General features: G+C 43.0%; 1 protein-coding gene and 1 pseudogene across 3 annotated transcripts in view; both read left to right on the plus strand.

Moving 5' to 3' along the window:
- The first annotated feature begins 1370 nt into the window (after positions 1-1370).
- Positions 1371-2220, plus strand: LOC101121863 (small ribosomal subunit protein uS2-like; annotated as a pseudogene).
- A 4222-nt stretch (positions 2221-6442) lies between these two features.
- The window catches only part of MTCL3 (MTCL family member 3), a 46311-nt gene continuing 31805 nt past the window's right edge, over positions 6443-20948 (plus strand). Inside the window, exons 1-4 of one of the 3 annotated variants that reach the window (XM_042253193.2) lie at positions 6443-6781; positions 8118-9920; positions 10406-10630; positions 12415-12573. In XM_042253193.2, coding sequence (XP_042109127.1) covers positions 8817-9920; positions 10406-10630; positions 12415-12573 — 1488 coding nt within the window. In that variant the 5' untranslated portion in view covers positions 6443-6781; positions 8118-8816. The remainder of the gene's footprint in view (positions 6782-8117; positions 9921-10405; positions 10631-12414; positions 12574-20948) is intronic. The other 2 variants (XM_042253195.2, XM_042253194.2) reach the window with 2 other exon arrangements.

Raw genomic sequence — 20948 nt, forward strand, 5'->3', positions numbered from 1 at the left:
AATATTACAAAGATATGAATTTTCCCAAGTAGATGTATAAAGTTAGATAATCAGTGCAGGATTTCCAGAAAGCATGATAAAAACTAAACTTCACATGAGAAAAAAAAGGACATAAGGAAACAGAGAAGATTTAAATGAATAAAAGGGGACATGCCCTATCAGATGTCAATGTGGTCTATGAATTTTTTATAATTAAAAGTAGCATATGTCAGCACAGGAATAGATCAATGAAAAGAGTAATGCAGAAAAGACACCATTATTATTGGAATATGGAATACTATTAAAAAAACAGTATGATTATTAACAGCATGTGCTCTGAAGCTAGCATGGCTTGGTTCAAGTCTGAGTCTGACACTAAATTGTCACTTTGGGAAAATTATTTACTCTCACTGAACTTTGATAACCTAATGTATAAAATGGAGATAATAACAGTACCTACCTATTTTTAGGATTAAATTTTTAAATAATATAAATACTTGAAAAGTTGTACTGGCTTTCTAGGTGGCTGACTGGGTAAAGAATCCACCTACAATTCAGGAGACACCAGAGATGAGGGTCCGATCCCCAGGTTAGGAAGATTCCCTGGAGAAGGGAATGGCAACTCACTCTAGTATTCTTGCCTGAAGAATCCCAGGGACAGAGGAGCCTGGCGGGCTACAGTCCATGGGGTCACAAAGAGTCGGACACAACTGAAGCATCCTCATTAGCAATCAAAAGATATTATTTATAATTATAATCATCTCAGTAAGACAAAGAACAACTACTGCTATTGATTTTAAGCCAGTGGAGAAAGGATAACTGGTTACTTGCTGAAACCACACTTAAATTACTATGGCACATCGTTCATAAAAATAATTTCCAGATTTATTCAAAGCAGCTAATTTTTAAATTTCTAAAAATTATATTGAATTAAAACTATGCATGAAAACATATTATAACTTTGTAATGGGAAGACCTTTCTAAGCCCAAGTCTGCTGCTGCTGCTGCTAAGTAGCTTCAGTCGTGTCCGACTCTGTGCGACCCCATGGACAGCAGCCCACCAGGCTCCTCTGTCCCTGGGATTCTCCAGGCAAGAATACTGGAGTGGGTTGCCATTTCCTCCTCCAATGCATGAAAGTGAAAAGTGAAAGTGAAGTCGCTCAGTCATGTCCAACTCCTAGCGACCCCATGGACTGCAGCCTACCAGGCTCCTCTGTCCATGGGATTTTCCAGGCAAGAGTACTGGAGTGGGATGCCATCACCTTCTCTGAAGCCAAAGTCTAACAGCTATAATTATTGAAAAATGCATATGTGCTTTCCGTACCACCAAGGCAGAAGCTCATACAGCATTGTTCTGGATTCCCATCATAAATTAAAGGGAAACTTTCACAATGTCCGAAGTCCTTGATGTCCTGCAAATGAAGGAGAAGGATGCCCTCAAATACCTTGCCGCAGGAACCCACTTAGGTGGCCCCAACCTTGACTTCCAGATGGAATGGTGCATCTGCCAAAGGAAAGCTCATGGCATGTACATCATAAGTATGACGAGAACCTGGGAGAAGCTGCTGTTGGCAGCGCATCATTGGTGCCATTGAAAACCCAACTGATGTCAGTGTCACTTTCTCCAGGAATCCTGGCCAGTCGGCTGTGCTGGAGCCCACTGCTGCCACTGGAGCCACTCCTATTGCTGGCCGCTTTACTTCTGGGAACTCCACTAACCAGATCCAGGCAGCCTTCCGGGGACCAAGACTTCTGGTGGTTACTGATCCCAGGGCTGGCCACTGGCCTCATACAGAAGCCTCTTACATGAACTCGTTTAGCATTGCTCTGTGTAACACAGACTCTCCCCTGTGCTGTGTGGACATCACCATTCTGTGCAACAAGGGAGCTCACTCAGTGGGTCTGATGTAGGGGAAGTTCTGCACCTGCGTGGCACCATCTCCTGTGAACACCCATTGAAGGTCATATCTGATCTCTGCTTCTACAAAAATCCTGGAGAGACTGACAAAGAAAAGCAGGAGGCAACTGAGAAGCCTGTGACCAGGGAGGAATTTCCAGGTGACTGGACTGCTCTAGCTCCAAAGTTCACTGCTTCCTAAGCTAAGGTGATGGGCTGGTCTGAAGGTGTGTGGGTGCTTTCTGTGTCTATTCAGCTGTTCCCTACTCAAGCCTGTCAATGAAGACTGGTCTGCAGCTCCAACTGCTCAGACCACTGACTAGGTAGGAACAACCCTGGAGTAGTCTTAAGTTGTTCTTCCACAAACTCAAAATGGAAATAGGTTGACAGATAATAAAGTTTCTTTAAAAAAAAAAAAAAGAAAGAAAGAATAAGAAAAATATATCCACATATTAATTAAGAATTTTGTGCAAAACACCACAAAATCAGAGGGCAAAAGACAGTCTGGAGAAAATATTTACAAATAGAATATAGAAAAAGCTGTTCTAAGGTTTCACAGTGAAGTATGGGTTCAGCTCAGTTCAGTTCAGTCCCTTAGTCGTGTCCGACTCCTTGTGACCCCATGAATCACAGCACGCCAGGCCTCCCTGTCCATCACCAACTCCTGGAGTTCACCCAAACTCATGTGCATCGAGTCGGTGATGCCATCCAGCTATCTCATCCTCTGTCGTCCCCTTCTCCTCCTGCCCCCAATCCCTCCCAGCATCAGGGTCTTTTCCAATGAGTCAGCTCTTTGCATGAGGTAGCCAAAGTATTGGAGTTTCAGCCTCAGCATCAGTCCTTCCAATGAATACCCAGGACTGATCTGCTTTAGAATGGACTGGTTGGATCTCTTTGCAGTTCAAGGGCCTCTTAAGTCTTCTCCAACACCACAGTTCAAAGGCATCAATTCTTTGGCGCTCAACTTTCTTCACAGTCCAACTCTCACATCCATACATGACCACTGGAAAAACCATAGCCTCAACCAGATGGACCTTTGTTGGCAAAGTAATATCTCTGCTTTTTAATATGCTATCTAGGTTGGTCATAACTTTCCTTCCAAGGAGTAAGTGTCTTTTAATTCCATGGCTGCAATCACCATCTGCAGTGATTTTGGAGCCCCTCAAAATAAAGTCTGACACTGTTTCCACTGTTTCCCCATGTATTTCCCATGAAGTGATGGGACCAGATGCCATAATCTTAGTTTTCTGAATGTTGAGCTTTAAGTATGGGTGGCTGGAGAAGGCAATGGCACCCCACTCCAATACTCTTGCCTGGAAAACCCCTGGACAGAGGAACCTGGAAGGTTGCAGTCCATGGGGTCACTGAGGGTCAGACACGACTGAGCAACTTCACTTTCACTTTTCACTTTCATGCATTGGAGAAGGAAATGGCAACCCACTCCAGTACTCTTGCCTGGAGAGCCGTCTATGGAGTCGCACAGAGTTGGACACGACTTAGCAGCAGCTAAGTCACTTCAGTGATGTCCGACTCTGTGCGACCCCATAGACTCTATCCTAAATTACTTTAGGATGCCTACTATACCCACAATGAAGTGAAGTGAAGTGAAGTCGCTCAGTCGTGTCCAACTCTTTGTGACCCCATGGACTGTAGCCTACAAGGCTCCTCTGTCCGTGGAAATTTCCAGGCAAGAGTACTGGAGTGGGTTGCCATTTCCTTCTCCAGGGGATCTTCCCAGTCTAGGGATCAAACTTGGGTCTCCCACATTGCAGGCAGACGCTTTACCATCTGAGCCACCAGGGATGAAGGAGGATTTAGGGTAGGAAGATAAAAAAATTCTTAAAGCGCTGATATATAAAAATTGACAATTCTGAGCTATTAAACTAGTAAGATTAGGGAAAATTTAATAACTTAATTAAATTTATGTATATGGAATGTATATAGAATTTAAATGTATATAGAATTTATGTAATAATTACTAGACTTGTTAAAAATCTTCACCAAGATTATGAGTGAAAATGAAATGGTATTAAAATCAGATGCTTGATAATATTTTGGCTATAATGAGTGGCTAGACATTGAATTATCAAGAGTTGATATTCATGAACATTTACAGAAGTAGCACAACAGAAGTTTGGGATGCAATACACAGTTGCAAACTTACACAACAGCAAAAAACAAGAGTAAATAAAATACCTGTGGTAGAGTAGCAATTTCTGCAATTCACAAGTAGCAGCCTTATCCAGTATATAAATTAACCATCAGTTTTGGGTCCTCATGTTAAGTTATAACATGTGTTCACTTGGTCCAGGAGATTGTAGAACAGACCTTACTGAGATGGCTGAAATTAGGCTAAATCAAAGTATAATGTGGTTTGTAACCTGCTTAGAGATTAAAAAGATAAATCATGATGTTTACAACCCAAAGAGTCTATGATTCATAAACTATTATCTGAAATGTAATTCAGATAACATGTTTTTTTTTACAGCATACATATGTCAGTAGTGATCAAGACAATGGCACATATTCAAGCTAAATTATTCTCCAAAAACAGAGGATGGATCTGAAAACATCAGCTTTTCTCTGTCACTAGCAAATAAAATAGCAAGTCAGATAAATTTCCAATTCAAAAGTTCCTTTTATGGCACATTTACATCAGTAAAGAAGCATCTTAAATACTGCTTGCACTTAATTTTTATTATTAGCTTTAAACCCTGAATTGCATAATACTATATTATAAAATGACATGTTTAAGCACATTGGCTGTTTGATTTAAGATGCATGATAATCAATTCTTGATTTTTATTAGATGTTTTTAAAGTTACTAATTGCATTGAAATAAATAATATCGACTAAGGAAGAACTGAAATATAGATACCTAAACAGAGTACAAATTCTTAAAGAAGCAGGATGAGGTAGATTTTGTGTCCACAGACTATGTTTGTAATATCATTATTTGATTTGTAAAGATTAATCTGAAAAATGTTTTTATCCATTTTAAATCAATCTTGGTATTTCTTAAGGAAATCAAGCAAATTCCAAATAAATTGTGATTACATTTTACCTTGCTGTTTTCCCTTTATTTTTGGTATGTTAGTCAAAGTCTGAACTATTCATGGTAGATATCATAGACATCCCATTTCCACCTTCCAGAGGTATTTAAAGGATTATATGGAAATCATCCCATTTCTCATCAACATGCTTGAGCCTACCCAAACAGTAACTATTTCTTGATTTTTCTTTGCAGACCCAGCACCTTGGACAGTGCCAAGCATAAACCAGGCATTGATCTATTTTGGAGCAGATAAACAGATTTTGTGCTGATGCTATATTTGTCTTATATATTGCTGGAGATACTAATCACCAGGGCTTGAGCATCTTTATGTTTCACTGTAATGATACTGCTTGCATGCAAACCAGTCCTAAAATGTGTTATTTCGTTTTTAATGCAAGGTGTTACACTTGGAAAACAAAATGTTACACTAAAATTCATGTCAATATAAAAATTATTATTTCCAGATATCGATCCTCTTCTACATGCAAAACCAGAATATTAATGTTAGAGAAATTTAAAATAAAAATACTCTGTAAAGCAGCGCTTTTCATTCTCATCTTCAAGTTCACCAAGGAATTCCTAAGGGTAAGAAAGAGAACTTCCTACTTCCCTCCACCCACTTCACCCCACCAAAACAAACAAAAAAAGGAAGGAAAAAGAGAATTTTCCAGTCTTATTTTTAAATACTGTTATTGTGCATTGTCAAGACATATATTCAGAAGTCCCTCCCCCCGCTCCTTTAAACTCGTATCTTATAGTAAATACACTCTTGATGATTCTTGTTACCCACATGCACTACTATGAAGATTATGGACCACGGTAATTGTTCCTTGTGTTCACAGTGGACCCTGGAACTTAATAAAGGAAAGAAGAAAATGGAGCGAAGGCAAACCCGTCTGTAAGGGATCGCTGCAAACCGGTTTTTATTCGGTTTGTACTAAATGAGTCGAGGCGTAACAAGAACCCTTTGTCTGCGGGACGACGTATCTGGTGACCATTATCTCCTCGTGGAGACGACGTCTGAAGACTCCGCCCGGGCTGGGGGTGGGGAGGGTGCACCGCGTGGAGAGCTCAACCGAGACTTAAAGTGAGGGAACAAAGAGACCTCCCAGCTGCCGCCCGCCAGCGCCGCGCAGCTGCATCGAGAGATGCGGATCACACCCGGAAGGCTCTTGGAATCCGCCTCCCCGAGACCAGAGCTCAAGTAAATAATTGATGGCGATTGATCCGGCCCAGAACAAAGCTCTGCGGAAAACCAGCGCATCCGATTCCGAGTGGCTTTGGAAGCTTCTGCCAAGGAAGGGGTATGCGAGTGCAGCGGGACCTCTGAGCGCCGCTCCGGGTCTTCCATCTCGGGCGTGGCTCCGGCCCTTTTTTGTCTGCCTGCCACCCGCCCCTCCGCCTTCTCTTCCCTTTTGAAAATAGCCTCTCTTTGGTTACTTCTGCCCTGTCCTCCCTTGCAATCCCGCCTCCTCCCCTGCCCCGGCCGGTGAGGTCAGCTCATGAATATCAGTACACTTCCCGGGGAGCGTCTGGCACGGCGTGGTACCTCGCGGGTTCGCCGGCTCCGAGCCGCAGCTCCAGCACGGCCGCTGACGCCGAAGGAGTCATTCGCTCTCCCGGCCGCTGAGTCTCCGCGTTCACGCCATTGTTTGGAGAAAGCGAGTGGGTGTGGAACTGGTGCGAACCGGCCCAGAGTGAAAGTGCTCAGCCAGTCGGTCGCATATACAACACGGCGAAGTGAAACTTTCCTCGTCTCCTGAAGACACAGTAATAAATCCTGAAGTCCCCTGAAGATCAGAAGGAAAGAGCTGTCGATTGACTTCAAAAAGCATCGCCTCTGCTAAGAAGTGAGCAGTTCTGGATTTTCTAAAGGGATGGGGATGAGATATGGGGTTGGATGGGTCAGTGGGCAGATAAAGCTTGAGAGTAAAATTGTTGGTCTAGGCCGTTGCTGGGGTGCTTGCTTGGCGATTTTCGTAAGGGAAGCCTCCAAGAGAGACAGCATCTTGTCACTTTGTGAGAACCACGTGACAGCAGCCAGGTACCTTTGATTGTGGGAGTCGAGTTCCTGGAACTCGAACTTCCTAACCTGGGTTAGAACTATATGGGGGTGAATTAAGCCTTCTCTGGTGGCTTTCAGCTTCGGAGTGGTTATGCCTAATTCAAAATAAAAATAAGGTTGCTTTGGCAGTATAACTTATCTGGGTGATCCGCCTTAGTGTGACCTGCCAAATAGCTAGACCAGATATTCTGGGAGCACGTTGCTCTGGGAGAAGGTGTAGAAAATAAGTTGATGGACGACTGTTCCTTCACCCTCCCACCATCTCTTCTTTGTTCAGTGTTATTTTCCAAACCGAGTTGGAAGGAGATTCCTAAAAAAGAATGGGAAATGGAGGAGCCTTCCCAGTAATATTTCTTTATAAATTGAGGTATTACTACACATTGACTAAGTTATGGTACTTAGACAATATCAGGAATAATGCTAGTACAGTAACTAACAAATATCTTCTCTCATAATAGGAGCTTTTTAAAAAAAAAACAACAACAGAACTTTCTGCCTAGTCATGCCCTTTTCAGTGCTTTAGAGAGAAATTATATTTCTAAGGAAAAAGCACCTAATTGAATAGCTGAGCAAGCTGAATCAGTAGGGAGAAGAACCAGGAGGCAATGGGTTTTGAGTTGCTGTTTTCCAGATTTTAAAAGCCAGTAATGGATTTATCTTGAAAAAAAAAAAAAAACAAACAAACACTGTAGGAGTTAATTGTACCACAGTGAGGATGCACCAGGCTTCTTGCGTGTAGGGTCATTCTGTCTTAATTTGACTTCATGGAAAGGACTGGGCACTTTAAAAGTGTAACTTTGCCTGTTAGGTGCCATCTGAGAAGATGCTTAATAATGAAAATGCTTTCTATCTAGCAATTACCCTTAAAACTAAAACGATTCACAAAACAATGAAATTTGGATAGGTGTAGAAAAGTTACCACTTGTAATTTAAGAAATTTTGCACATTCACAATAAATTATTCAAAAAGTATTTTTAATTTATTTCTCAAAGCTAAACATAAATAAAAGAAAAAATTCCTTTATGGTTGCTAATGATGAAAACATATAGATGATTTTAATGCCATATTTTCTTGAAACTGAATTTGATTTGAAGCCATTCATTATTTCTATTTTCTTTCAGTTCTTGTCTTAAGGAAGGAAAATGGGTGCATTTCTCTAATTAAAAGCAACAATAAGGGTTAGATCAGTTTGAGAAGAGTATTTATCCATAACAAATTTTCTCTGGGAAAACCTTTTTCATCTAATTGACATTTGAGAATATTAGTTAAAACTTTCTCCACAAAACCAGGATTTGAAATGCAGATATGATAGTGAAGAAACCAAAGTTGAAAAATCAGGGTATTGACAATTCTAGCATATGGACATCTTTCCCTTCTGAAGCTTCTTCTTGACCTTATCTTCTTAAAAAGAAGAAGAAGAAGAAACAAAAAACATCCTTCCATCAATTCCTTTTGACTCCATGCTTGCCATAGCCTGCTACCGTGAGAATGTTAGGTTCAGCAGCTTTCAGATCTTCGTTTTACCGCGGTAGAGTGGGGTGGTGATAGCGCCTCCCCGGGCGAAATGAGAATTGACAATTCTGCATCCTATTTGTAAAGTCAAGGCTTCTATAAAGCGCCTTTCAAATCTCATTTTCTAGGGCTTCTCCTGTTGAGGGGAATCAGCCTTTGCTCTGTAACAACGCAGATATGCTGTGTGCTCTCCTTCTTTTGTTTCCGTCTCAGATTAGAAAGGAAGGTTGGTGGCAGTGAAGAGGGGAGCGAATGATCTGGTGATGGACTATTGTAAATCACGCCCCTTAGATTCTTCCTAGACCGCCATGAGTCAGCCACCGACTGGGGGCGCTGCCCCTGTCACAGCCGCGGCTCCTGCCGCTACCGGTGCCACTGAGGCTCGCTTGCACCCGGAGGGCAGCAGCAGAAAGCAGCAGCGTGCTCAGTCACCCGCTAGACTGAGGGACAATTCTGTCCGACAGGCAACCTCGACCACCCGGGCCCCAGCAGGGGCTGGCACTAAACTCAATTCTAGTCGACAGCAGCAGCTGCAGCAGCAGCAGGGCAACAAGACCGGGAGCCGCTCAGCGCCTCCGGCCAGCGCCCGGGGAAGCGGAGGCGGAGCGGAGAAGGCCGCGCCCCCGGCGCCCAAGGGGGCGGCCTCGGGAGCTGTCCAGCCTGTAGCTGGTGCTGAAGCAGCCCTAGTGGCGACGGTGGCCCCGGTGGGTGTCAGGAGGCCTGGCCTGTCCGAGGAGCCGCTCCGGGAGCTAGAGCCCGCGTCCTCTAAACTCGGGGAACCCCCTCCGCTAGGGGAAGGAGGAGGAGGGGGTGGGGAAGGAGGAGGAGCCGTCAGTGGCTCCGGGGAAAGGGAGGGGGGCGCTCCGCTGCCACCGCCGCCGCCCAGGGGCTGGCGAGGGAAAAGCGTCCGCGCTCAGCAGAGGGGCGGCAGCGGCGGGGAGGGGGCCTCCCCTTCGCTATCCTCCTCCTCCTCTGCGGGCAAAACCCCAGGCCCCGGCAGCAGAAATTCCGGGCTTGGCGTGGTGGCGGGTGGCGGCGGTGCTGGAGGGAGCTACTGGAAGGAAGGATGTCTGCAGTCTGAGCTCATCCAATTCCATCTGAAGAAAGAGCGGGCAGCGGCGGCGGCCGCGGCTCAGATGCACGCTAAGAACGGCGGCGGCGGCAGCAGCAGCCACCGCAGCTCTCCGGTCGCCGGCGCCCCTGCTGTTTGTGAGCCCCTGGCGGTCCCTCCCGCCTCCCCAATGGCGGCGGCGGCAGAGGGCCCCCAACAGAGCGCAGAGGGCAGCGCGAGCGGCGGGGGCATGCAGGCGGCTGCGCCCCCTTCGTCGCAGCCGCACCCGCAGCAGCTCCAGGAGCAGGAAGAAATGCAGGAGGAGATGGAGAAGCTGAGGGAGGAGAACGAGACTCTCAAGGTGAGTTGGGGCGGGAGGCGGGGGGAGGACCGGTTGGGGGAGGGGAGGCGTGGGCCTCGGAGGATTAGGGCGTGTCCTGGCAAAGTGAGAGGCGGCTAACCCTCTCTCACTTAAAGAAGAAGGGAAGGGGGACAGGAAACGAGAGGAGGGGGTTCCTAGGCCCTTTCCGGATCTCAGAGGGCTCGAGATCAGTAGCGTTAGGTTTTTATTTGGCTCCAAATCTGGGCCTTCGTTTCTCTGGTTATTATGGTTTGTCTCACTTTTTCATGGAGAGTACTCGAGTTAGGAGAGCGAGGGAAGGCCAAGGGCCCGTTTCCTTAGTTTCTTGTCGTTCGTTCAGCTCCGTGTCATCCCTGTCCCATGGAGAGGGGCCGCTAAAGCTGAGGATTTGGAGTTGGAATGGGGTGTATGTGCTGTGTGTCCGAGGGGTGGGATGGGGTGGTGGGGCGAGGCCAGTTTTGATCCGCGGCCTGTCCCCGCCTCAGAACGAGATCGATGAGCTGAGGACCGAGATGGACGAAATGAGGGACACTTTCTTCGAGGAGGACGCCTGTCAACTGCAGGAAATGCGCCACGAGTTGGAGAGAGCCAACAAAAACTGCCGGATCCTGCAGTACCGCCTCCGCAAAGCAGAGCGCAAGCGGCTCCGCTACGCGCAGACGGGCGAGATCGACGGCGAGCTGCTGCGCAGCCTGGAGCAAGACCTCAAGGTCTGCGGCGGGCGCGGGGGACGGGGCGGGGGTGGGGACGCGGATCCAGGGCTTTTTGCGTCGAAAGGCCTTCAGTTGGGAGAGGCCAAGAGCTTTAGGGAAGCGGGAGTTTTCGCAGCCCCTATGACAGCAATTCAAGGTCCGAGAAGGGGAGGAGGAGGAACGGACAGGTGGATGTGAGAGTCCTGTGTGTACGAAAGGTCTTCCGGAGGGCGAGCTCGGGGTACTCTCCTGGGAAGGAACCGTGATTCTTACCGAGGTGGGAGGAGGGCGCCTCCCTCCCCAGCGGAGCATGGGTGTGGCAGAGTGCCGGCTCGGGCCTGGATCTGGCTTCCAGAGAGCCTCCTCCGAGTGCAGGCCGAGTGGATGGATTCAGGCACCAGGAGCAGCGCGGTGAAGACTCCTCCGGGGGAGGTGAAGCCCAGAATAGGGGCAGCTCCCAGGAAGATACTAGAGTGGAGATTTCTCTCTGAAAGCCGCCACCCCTCCCCGGCATCCCCGCCTTCTTCCAGAAGTCCTTACTCTGTGTACTTAACCATTTCAACCACTCCCAGAAAGGAACACTGTCTCAAGTGTGGTTCCTTTAGCAAAAGTAATGGGAGAGTGAGCTAAATGAAAGAACCTTGTTCTTAGTGAAGTAGCTCCTTCAGAATCTCTGCCAGTGGAGAAATTTCAGCTTGGAAACGAGAGTGTGGGGCAGGTGCTGTCTGTTCATTGGGTTTGACTGTAGGCAGATTCATGGACAATGCAAATCAGATGTTATCTTGACTGTCTTGGACAACAAATGAAATGCTATTTTAATTGTATTAATTTCATCAAGATATCAAAACTGAATGTAATTATCTTTTTTTTAAGCTATGGGAAAACATTTTATGCAAGTTGTATTATTTCTTTTTCCTTTTTCTGACATTTGTGGAATGTCGGTCGTGCACCAGGCAGTATGGCAAGCCTTTTTCCGTATATTATTATTTCACTTAGTTCTCAAGGGTAAAAAAAAAAAAACAAAACTGTAAGGTAGAGATTATTAATAACGTCATTTCATAGGTGACGAGATGACCCCTTTACAGAAGTTAAGCGCCCAGCCCCTAGCCCTGGAACTTGGCTAGTAAGAGGTCAGCCTGGCTCCCTAACCTAGTCCAGGTTCACTGTCTGTGTCCTAAGTCACTGAACCAAACTACTTCACTTTTGTTCCAAACCCTAAAATTTCTGAGGTAATCTTTAAACAGGAGGCAAAAATGCACACACTAATTTTTTTTAACTTAATCTCAAAGATTAAAATGTTTCATAAAACTAAACACCTAGAATGATAGGGTCAAAATTCAAGCCCCAGACTCTACTTGGAAAAATTTTATTTTCAAGTGTTTTAAAATAAGTGATAATGGGGGCACCTGGAATGAGAGGAGATTTGTGAAATTTCTCTACAGATAGTAAAACACGATTGAACATTTATAACCATGATATCATGTAGACATTAAGGGAACAGAGTGTAGAACCAGACTACCTGGTTGCTTGTTAGCTCTGTTACCTTGAGCATATTACTTTACCTCGATAAGCCTCAGTTTTCCTCATCTATAAAATAGGAATAGTACTCAAACCTATTCTGTGGGATTGCTGTGTGGTTAAATGGTTTATATGTGTGAATGGTTCATATGCAAAGCATCTGGAAGGATGCCTGGCATATGGTGGATACTATATACGTATTGGCTCTAATACTTTTAATGTAACTAGTCCATTTATTGAATTGCGTTTAATTATATTTTACTGGTAAAAACACTTTAATTTAGGTTGCAAAGGATGTATCTGTGAGACTTCACCATGAACTGGAAAATGTGGAAGAAAAGCGAACGACGACAGAGGATGAAAATGAGAAACTGAGGCAACAGCTTATAGAAGTTGAGATAGCAAAGCAAGCATTACAGAATGAACTGGAAAAAATGAAGGAGGTTAGTAACTGATTATCTCATGGCATGTTGTGTATATTTAGCTCTCCATAGAGAGAGCCAAAGACCAATATGACTGTTGATTCCATTTTTATGATTGTAGGACAGTTTGTGGTTCTCACCCAATATAGTAACAGATACAAGCTTTCATACTAATAAATAAGTAGCAAAGAAGTAATTCTGACCTCTGCCCTGCTTCTCACTTGACATACATGAACCGTGACTGATGCTTTCTTTGTGTGTGTCATCTAAATGGATGTTAGTGAAATAAATTACACAGCTATGCCAAACACAAAGGGTATCACAAGTATGAAGGATTGAGCCTTCAGTTAGTTGAGGGCGAAGGGCTAATCCTGTGAGATTTCTACAGAGTTCGTAGAACCACAGACTTTTAGGATGAAAAAGACCATCAAGGCCATTCAATCTGATCTAATTGTTGCTTGACTCCTCCTTATAACGCAACCCCCAAATGGCCTAATACGTAGAGGACCACCAGCACCTAGCCCTTAAGATCTTCTCTGGTGGTTTAGTTGCTAAGTCGTGTCCAACCCTTGTAACCTCATGGACTGTAGCCTGCTAGGCAACTCTGTCCATGGGATTTTCCAGGCAGGAATACTGGAGTGGGTTTCCATTTCCTAATTTTGTCACAGCATAACTCTGTTTAAGATTTTCTTTCGAGTTGAAATTTATTTACTAGTAAGTTTAATACATTTATCTTAGTCCTTCTCGTTTAAGTAGAAGAATCAGAGTTCTCTTCCACATTAGCTGCTAGAATATTCCTAGCAAGTTTCCCCTGAATCTTCTCAAAGAACAAAATCATTAATAAGAAAAAAACTAGAGAGTAAAAGAAACAGAAAAGATGTATCAAGAAATAATTAGCTTTGTGGTAAGTAACAATTTGAAATAAAATAGTATTCTTCCTTGAAAGCTTCCTGAAAACATATGGTGCAACTTGTGAAAAGCATTACTGAAAATTAACAAATACATATGTGGTTCTCTGAACATGTAAATGAAAATCCTGGTCTTTCCATAGACTAATTGAGATATTGCACTTTCCATTGCTGTGCTTATCTCGAAGTGGTATAAAAATGTAACTACACCCAGGTAAGTGTGTTATTCGCTCAGCTGAGTCTGGCTCTTTGTGACCCCGTGGACGGTGACCCGTTGGGCTCCTCTGTCTGTGGAATTCTCTGAGTGGAAATGCTGAAGTGGGTGGTCATCCCCTTCTCCAGGCGATCTTCCTGACCCAGGGATCGAACCTGGGTCTCCCTCATTGCAGGCAGATTCTTTACCATCTGAGCCACCAGGGAGGCCCTGAGGGACCCAGGGTGAAGGAAAAACTGACATTCTTTTAACAATGTGCTGCTCATTCCCTAGATGTGTTCAGTGAAATTCCTTTGGAATGTACATGGTGTGTAGTATCTTCCCAATAACACTTCTCATTTAGCTTTTACTATAATTTCTTTTAGAAACAGAGGATGGATGGCAAAGATTAAATAACATAGAACCTCCTTTCCAAATAAAACCAAGACTTTAAGAAAAGCCCAAGTCTGTTTCAGGATTAAAACCCTTAAATTTTTCCTGCTCTGATATCATTCAAAGTGAGTTTTATTGGTGAGTGAATAGCTTCCATAAGGCAACCATTTTCCACACAGATCACCAACTCCCAATTTCCTTAGCAGTGACCTCCGCTTGCCTCCAAATTTAACTGTACATGTCTAACCTCAAGGGCAGCTTCTCCAGCAAAACCCAGGTTGTCCTTATTTTGCTTTCTAAAGCAATGTATGTACTGTAACTGGTTCATGATGACAGTGATTATTATATTAATAAAGCTATTGTTCCCTGGGGGAAATAAATGCAACTACAATGTAACAATGAAAATATCAGTAGTCAAGAATATGTGGCAGGAATTTGTAGGAAACTGTTTCAGTGGGATAAACTATTTTATGGTCAAAGTTTCTACTTATTTTACGTTCTCATGTAAATACTTTTAACATGATAAATTAGAGCAAAATCATTGTATTGATACGTGATTTTTAGCTAACACCTGAGGGTGGCTTTGTGCTACAGTAGAGAGACTGGGAGCCACAGGGCTGTCTTCACCAATAACTAATTGGGTGACTTAAAAGTTCTCCAACTTCTATTTGCCTCAGTGCATTCAGTTGTAAAATGTTATTTTCAGTGATTTCAGTGAGTCTCAGCACCTTCTGCGGTGATCATGCCTTTTATTGTGAAATCTGGGACATTGCCATTTAATATTTTTTTCTAAATTTGAGAGATCAAATATTAACATAGGTATAAAGATGTTTCTTCGATAATAATATACAGTTGAAGTTTGTGAAAAATGGAAAGTTTGATTGCCAGGAAAATGGAAAGCTTGATTTCCTTACTTTTTAAATTAAAGAAGTAGCTGGGTCTGTCATAACAGAATACTGCAGAGTGGCTTAAATATAGACATTTATTTTCTAAATAAATAGGTCTCAAAATCAAGGTGTTAGCAGGGCTGGTTTCTTCTGAGGGCTGTGAAGGAAGGATCTATTCCAGGCCTCTCTCCTTGGCTCATAAATTGGATCTTCACGTAGACATGGCATTCACTTTGTCTGTGATCAAATTTCCCCTTCATATAAGACACCAGTCAGAATAGATTAGGACCTATTGCAATGACTTTTTTAAGGCTTGATTGTCTCAGTAAAGACCCTCTCCAAATAAGGTCAATTTCTGAGATACTTGCTTGGGCTAGGATTTCAACATGTAAATTGGGGCAAGGGGTACAATCCAGCCCATAGAGTAGCTATTTAATATCTTCTTAGTGACAAGCAAAAAGAAAGCTCATTGTTACATATATAAGGCTTCATTCCTTATTCAGACCTCACTTGCATTCTTCTGTATTCTTTATCTAGGCAATTAAAAATTTTCAAGTCAAAACAAACTTCACTAATTACAAGGGAGGCAAAAGAAATGCCTTGTGATTTGGTATTATATGAATGTTTTTCAAGTGACTATCTGAAAAGTTGGGTTTAAGAATGGCATAAGAGCGTTGTGATTTTCATCCTGTGTCTGGGAAAGGGGAAGATTCCTGTAAACTGGCCATTAGCCAGAGAGATGGGACCTCTTCTGTCTTAAAAGTCAAAATAATCTTACTGCCAACAACAACAACAACAAAAGACAGAAACCTGGGGATATCCTCATTGTAAAAATGCATTTCATTGATTCTGTTTCCCATACTTTTTTCTTATAACCATTTCTTCCTTCAGAATTCTAACTCTGAGTTGGGAAAATACTCTTGCTGCATTAGGCAGTGTGGGTGTATGTTCATGCCAGAAAGGAAATTCTCATGCACCTGGGAGGAATAAAAGCCAAACCCAACCTGAGTTCGATCCCTGGGTTGGGAACATCTCCTGGAGAAGAGAATGGCAACCCACATCAGTATTCTTGCCTGGAGAATCCCATGGACAGAGGAGCCTGGTGGGCTATAGTCCATGAGGTTGCAAAAAGTTGTGCACAACCAAGCAAGTAACACTTTCACTTTCATCAGGACATCAGCTTTTAAAGTAACCTTTTATTTTTAAAATGGGCTCTAAAATAGCATTCAGTTTGGGAATTTGAGTGGTGGTAGGGAAAAGAAATGGAAATAAAGAGGAAGGGAGAGAAAGCAGAAAAATATCTGAAGGATTCTAAATATTGTTCTAATGAGGAAATGAAAAATACTCTGGCAGGAAAGTTTTGTAGTCATATGAAGGTTAGTTGAGGTTGACCTTCATAATGTTCTAAAGTATCTAAAATAGAAAAAGTAGTTTTAAAATATGTTTAAAAATCAGAAATGTTTCATTAAAATAAGATTTTGTAATGATGATTTTGTTCGCGTCTCAAAAGATAAATATAAAAACTGAGGTGCAGTCATAACTGGCTCACTTTGTGTGGTAGAAGTCATGATTTTGGAGCTGACTTGTCCCCCATCTGATTGCAACAACTTCAGTTAATTATCTGCTTTTTTGGGTGTAAAACAGAAACATTTTTCAAGTCCTTGGTGAGTGTTAATCACACAATTGTTATCCCTTTGTGGTGTCCTACCAGTGGAGTAAATAGAACCAGGCCAAGCTTTCCATTATGAAGAAAATATACTAGTTATGGAGTAAAATCATAAAATGTCAAACAGAGAAGCAGAGAGAAGCAGTCTTCCAACTCACAGAGTTTGGTTACTTGTATGGAGTCATATAGATGTTGAACAGCACAGCAGGGACCAATAGGCCATCTGCCAGAGTTTGCAAACCATTTACTGAGAGTTTAACTGGCTTCGAGGGTGTTGACCAATTCCTCTCGGGGTTGGTGGCTGTACAAGGTCCCATGCACCTGCTCACATCCATCTGCTTATCTTCTCCCTCTGAGAACACAGAGTAGGCACCAGGGGTTAAGAAGAGTTGAGTAGAGGCAGGATGGAGGTAATTAGCTGATTCTACTGCTACTCGTTGCCTGTATTGAAACAGCTGATGTTCTGCCAACTGCGAACAAGAGGGACCTCTCAGGATGCTGGCTTGAAATCTTAATTGCATTCTCATCGCAATTATAAAACATTGATAGCGACTGGCAATATGCTTTCTTGCAGCAGAAAAATGCCGTTACCTTTATGTAACTTACTAAAACTTTTTCTGTCTTTCAGCATCACAATCAGTGAGATAGAGGTTTTTTAAAAAGTTATTTTATGGAACCAACAATCAACTTTGGAATTCCAGGTTGGGTTACTGCACCTATAGCATGAAAGGAGAATACAGAGGGGTCAGGGACTTCCCTGGTGGTCTAGTGGTTGAGACTCTGTGTTTCTGATGCAAGGGGTGCTGGTTCCATCCCTAATCAGGGAAGTAAGATCCCACATGCCAAGCATTGTGGCAGGAAAGGGAAAAAAAAAAAAAAGAATATAGAGGAGGCTGTTTACAGTATGGAGAAGGCTCTGTGAGGGGTGAGTCTCTGCTTCAGTTAAGTGAAGGTCACTGACCTTCATGAAGGCTTACTTCTGTAGAAACCACCTTGATTTTCAAAGCTTTGAAAGCCCTGTGGTCTTCAGAATGAAGGGGTCTTCTCACGTCACCTCTAAAGTCTGGCATTTGAAGAAGCATTGGTGATAGATGTTTGAGAAATGAATGAACCAAGAGAAGTTCTTTAAAGACATTTTGTCTTTGAACATAAAAAAGGAGAAAAAGAGTAAATAAGATGATAATGATGAGAATGTTTATTAGATCTTTTTAATTTCAGAATCTGTACTCTTTGTATTGTCTCATTCCCAATCCCAACCCCAAAATCTTAAAATAAATTAATTTTCGTAACTTTTTCTGGGGAGCTCTTAACTGGCCTACTGCAATAGCACCATCTATCTTGGGACTTTTATTTTCTGTGCACTTGGTTAATATATCCTATCTGTTGCCGTGAACTTTCACTTTAGAACACAACAATAATTAGTACTATAAATTTCAACAGTAGCGTCTTTTAAAAAATTTTATAGGGTACATAGAGGTTATAGCTGTTTACTCAGACTCTCTGTACAGACAGAACACTTTAATAAACAAATGCTTTTCCTGCATGTTTACAGTTACCTACTTGTTTTCTTATATAAGATAAAGAGCTGATGGTAACCACGTTTGGTTTTGATTGGGCATGTTTAAGTTATAAGGTGCAACAAGAAATTCTGAGTGATAAATCAGCAAAGAAACAGCCCTAAAGACGTTTAAGTGGGGAATTTCCTTGGCATCCAAGTCATTTCCCCCTGGTCCTGGTAGTTAACTTATGATCTGAAAAATGGAATAGTAGTCATTGATCTTTATGGTGAAATTACCATAAATGTTTTGAAATGCATCAATTAAATACATGACGGTAGTCTCATCTTCTCAGAGGCCTTAGTTTGTTGAGTAACATAGGCAGGAATAAAAGAAACTAAAGTGAAAGCGAAGCATCATGTGGCACCTAAGCACAGGAAAGCTTGTCTTCAAGGTTACCAATCGTTGGATTTGTAAAGATGTACTAATTTATGAATTGTAAGCTTTGTTGGATTTTTTTTTTAATGAAATCACATTTGCAGTTGTCTGCACTTTGAAGTGATTCCCAAGGCTCATTTGGGTAAATGGCCCTTTTCTTTTACCCACATGCCAAGCTCTCAGTAAAAGCAAAGTGGTTCACAGATCAGAACATGCCTATTGGTGAAACATACTGATTTTTTATTATAAATTTCAAATTTATGTTTTTCTCCACGTCAGCAGTACACACCCTATATAATGGATCAGATTACAGCTCCTTTCTTGGCTGGAATTTCGAACTTTTTTTCTTGAAACAGTAAGGCACTGAACAGATGATGAATTCTTAAATAATGGACGAAGCCTCCGCCCCTTGAGTACACATGCAGTTCCCAAGGCTTCGTAGGAATTGTTCAATAAATGTATGTTGAAACATTTATTGAAATCTTCAATAAATGTATGTTCTGTTTGCTGATAAACCATATCCGTGGGAACTAAGTCTCTTCTCTGGACTCTGCCAGATTAACGGAGACTCTAGGGGCTTCCCTCATAGCTCTGTTGGTAAGGAATCCACCTGCAATGCAGGAGACCCTGGTTCGATTCCTGGGTGGGGAAGATCCACTGAAGAAGGGACAGGCTACCCACTCCAGTATTCTTGGGCTTCCCTTGTGGCTTAGCTGGTAAAGAATCTGCCTGCAATGTGGGAGACCTGGGTTCAATCCCTGGGTTGGGAGGATCCCCTGGAGAAGGAAAAGGCTATGCACTCCAATATTCTGGCCTGGAGAATCCCATGGACTATACAGTCCATGGGGTTGCGAAGTCAGACACGACTGAGTGACTTTCACTGGGGCTCTAGACTGAACTTTGAGTGGCCTGAGCAGCTGACCTGTGTTTCAGTGCATTCATGGAAGCATGTTACCTACATAGTTAGCGAAGAGTAGCTTGCTTCCCTGACTTCCATATCTAACCTACCTTAAAAAGGGATTTGAATGGTTCTCAGTCAATTGAGTGACACTGTTGTTGCTAAAGCTCAGGGCTGCTCATTGAAATAAAGAGTTTAAAATTTTGGTCACAGAAGAATTCTGGGACCATGAAGGAAAACTTAATCCATAGATGTACACTATTAATCTAAGTTCAGTGGCAATCAAGGCAGAGGGAGAAATATTGGAAGAAATTCTCACCTAGCTGTGATCAGATATAAAGGCAACCCCAGGCCTCATGTGAGGCCTCTAGAGCAACCATGAAGAAAATCAATTCTAAACAGACTTTATATGTTGATGGATGGCAGCCAATGGCTGGATGAGCCTTTGTTACAATTGTCAGTTCTCATCTATGCAATCAATAAATAAGGAATTTAAATTTTGCTGAAAATAAAGTTAAGACATTCTGTCATTAGCTGTGAATTTTAGGGTGGTTTATTAAAAAAAAAAACAAAACCTCATATGTCATGGAGTCTAGAAACTGGCTTTGCCTCATCTGTCATTCCCTATGTTGCTGGTAAGTTGCTTCAGTCATGTGTGATTCTGTGCGACCCCATAGACGGCAGCCCACCAGGCTCCCCTGTCCCTGGGATTCTCCAGGCAAAAACACTGGAGTGGGTTGCCATTTCCTTCTCTAACTCATTCCCTATCAGGTTGAACAATAATTTGAAAGGTGTAGGCCTTAGTTTCTTTACTCATAAATGTAGAAATTAAACTGAATACTTTCAAGAAAAGTCTCATTTTCTCCTTGATAAAGTTATCCATCTCTGTGTTCGCTGAAAATTCTATTTGTAGTCAGGATGCCATTTCATTTCACTACTGTTATTTTATTACTGTAATTATTTTTTCATTTATACACTCAATAATATTTACTGACTAGTAATTTAGCACCTGCTATAATGTGGCCCTGGGTCCAACCCCTGGGTTGGTAAGATCCCCTGGAGGAGGGCATGGCAACCCACTTTGGTAGTCTTGGCTGGAGAATCCCCATAGACAGAGGAGCCTGGCGGGCTACAGTCCATGGGGTCGTAAAGAGTCAGACGTGATTGAGCGATTAAACACAGCACAGCACATAATGTGGCCACATAGATGCCCCTGGAGAAGGAAATGGCAACCCACTCCAGTATTCTTGCCTGGATAACTCCATGGACAGAGGCTCCCCTGCCTACAGGCTACAGTCCGTGGGGTTGCACAGAGTTGGACACCACTGAGTGACTAACACACTACACTTTATGGATGGCACAGAGGCTACCGAGATGCAGACATCAGAATGTTGCATTAAACTGGGAGTGCGCACTCACTGAGGGCTCTGCTGAAGGGTTTTAACCACAGGGACCTACAGTGCCCTCTCTGGTTGTTGCTACTATTCAGCATCTAAGGAGCTGGTTTACTGTGGAAA

The sequence above is a fragment of the Ovis aries genome, chromosome 8 (genome assembly GCF_016772045.2).
Source record: "Ovis aries strain OAR_USU_Benz2616 breed Rambouillet chromosome 8, ARS-UI_Ramb_v3.0, whole genome shotgun sequence".
Lineage (NCBI taxonomy): Eukaryota > Metazoa > Chordata > Mammalia > Artiodactyla > Bovidae > Ovis > Ovis aries.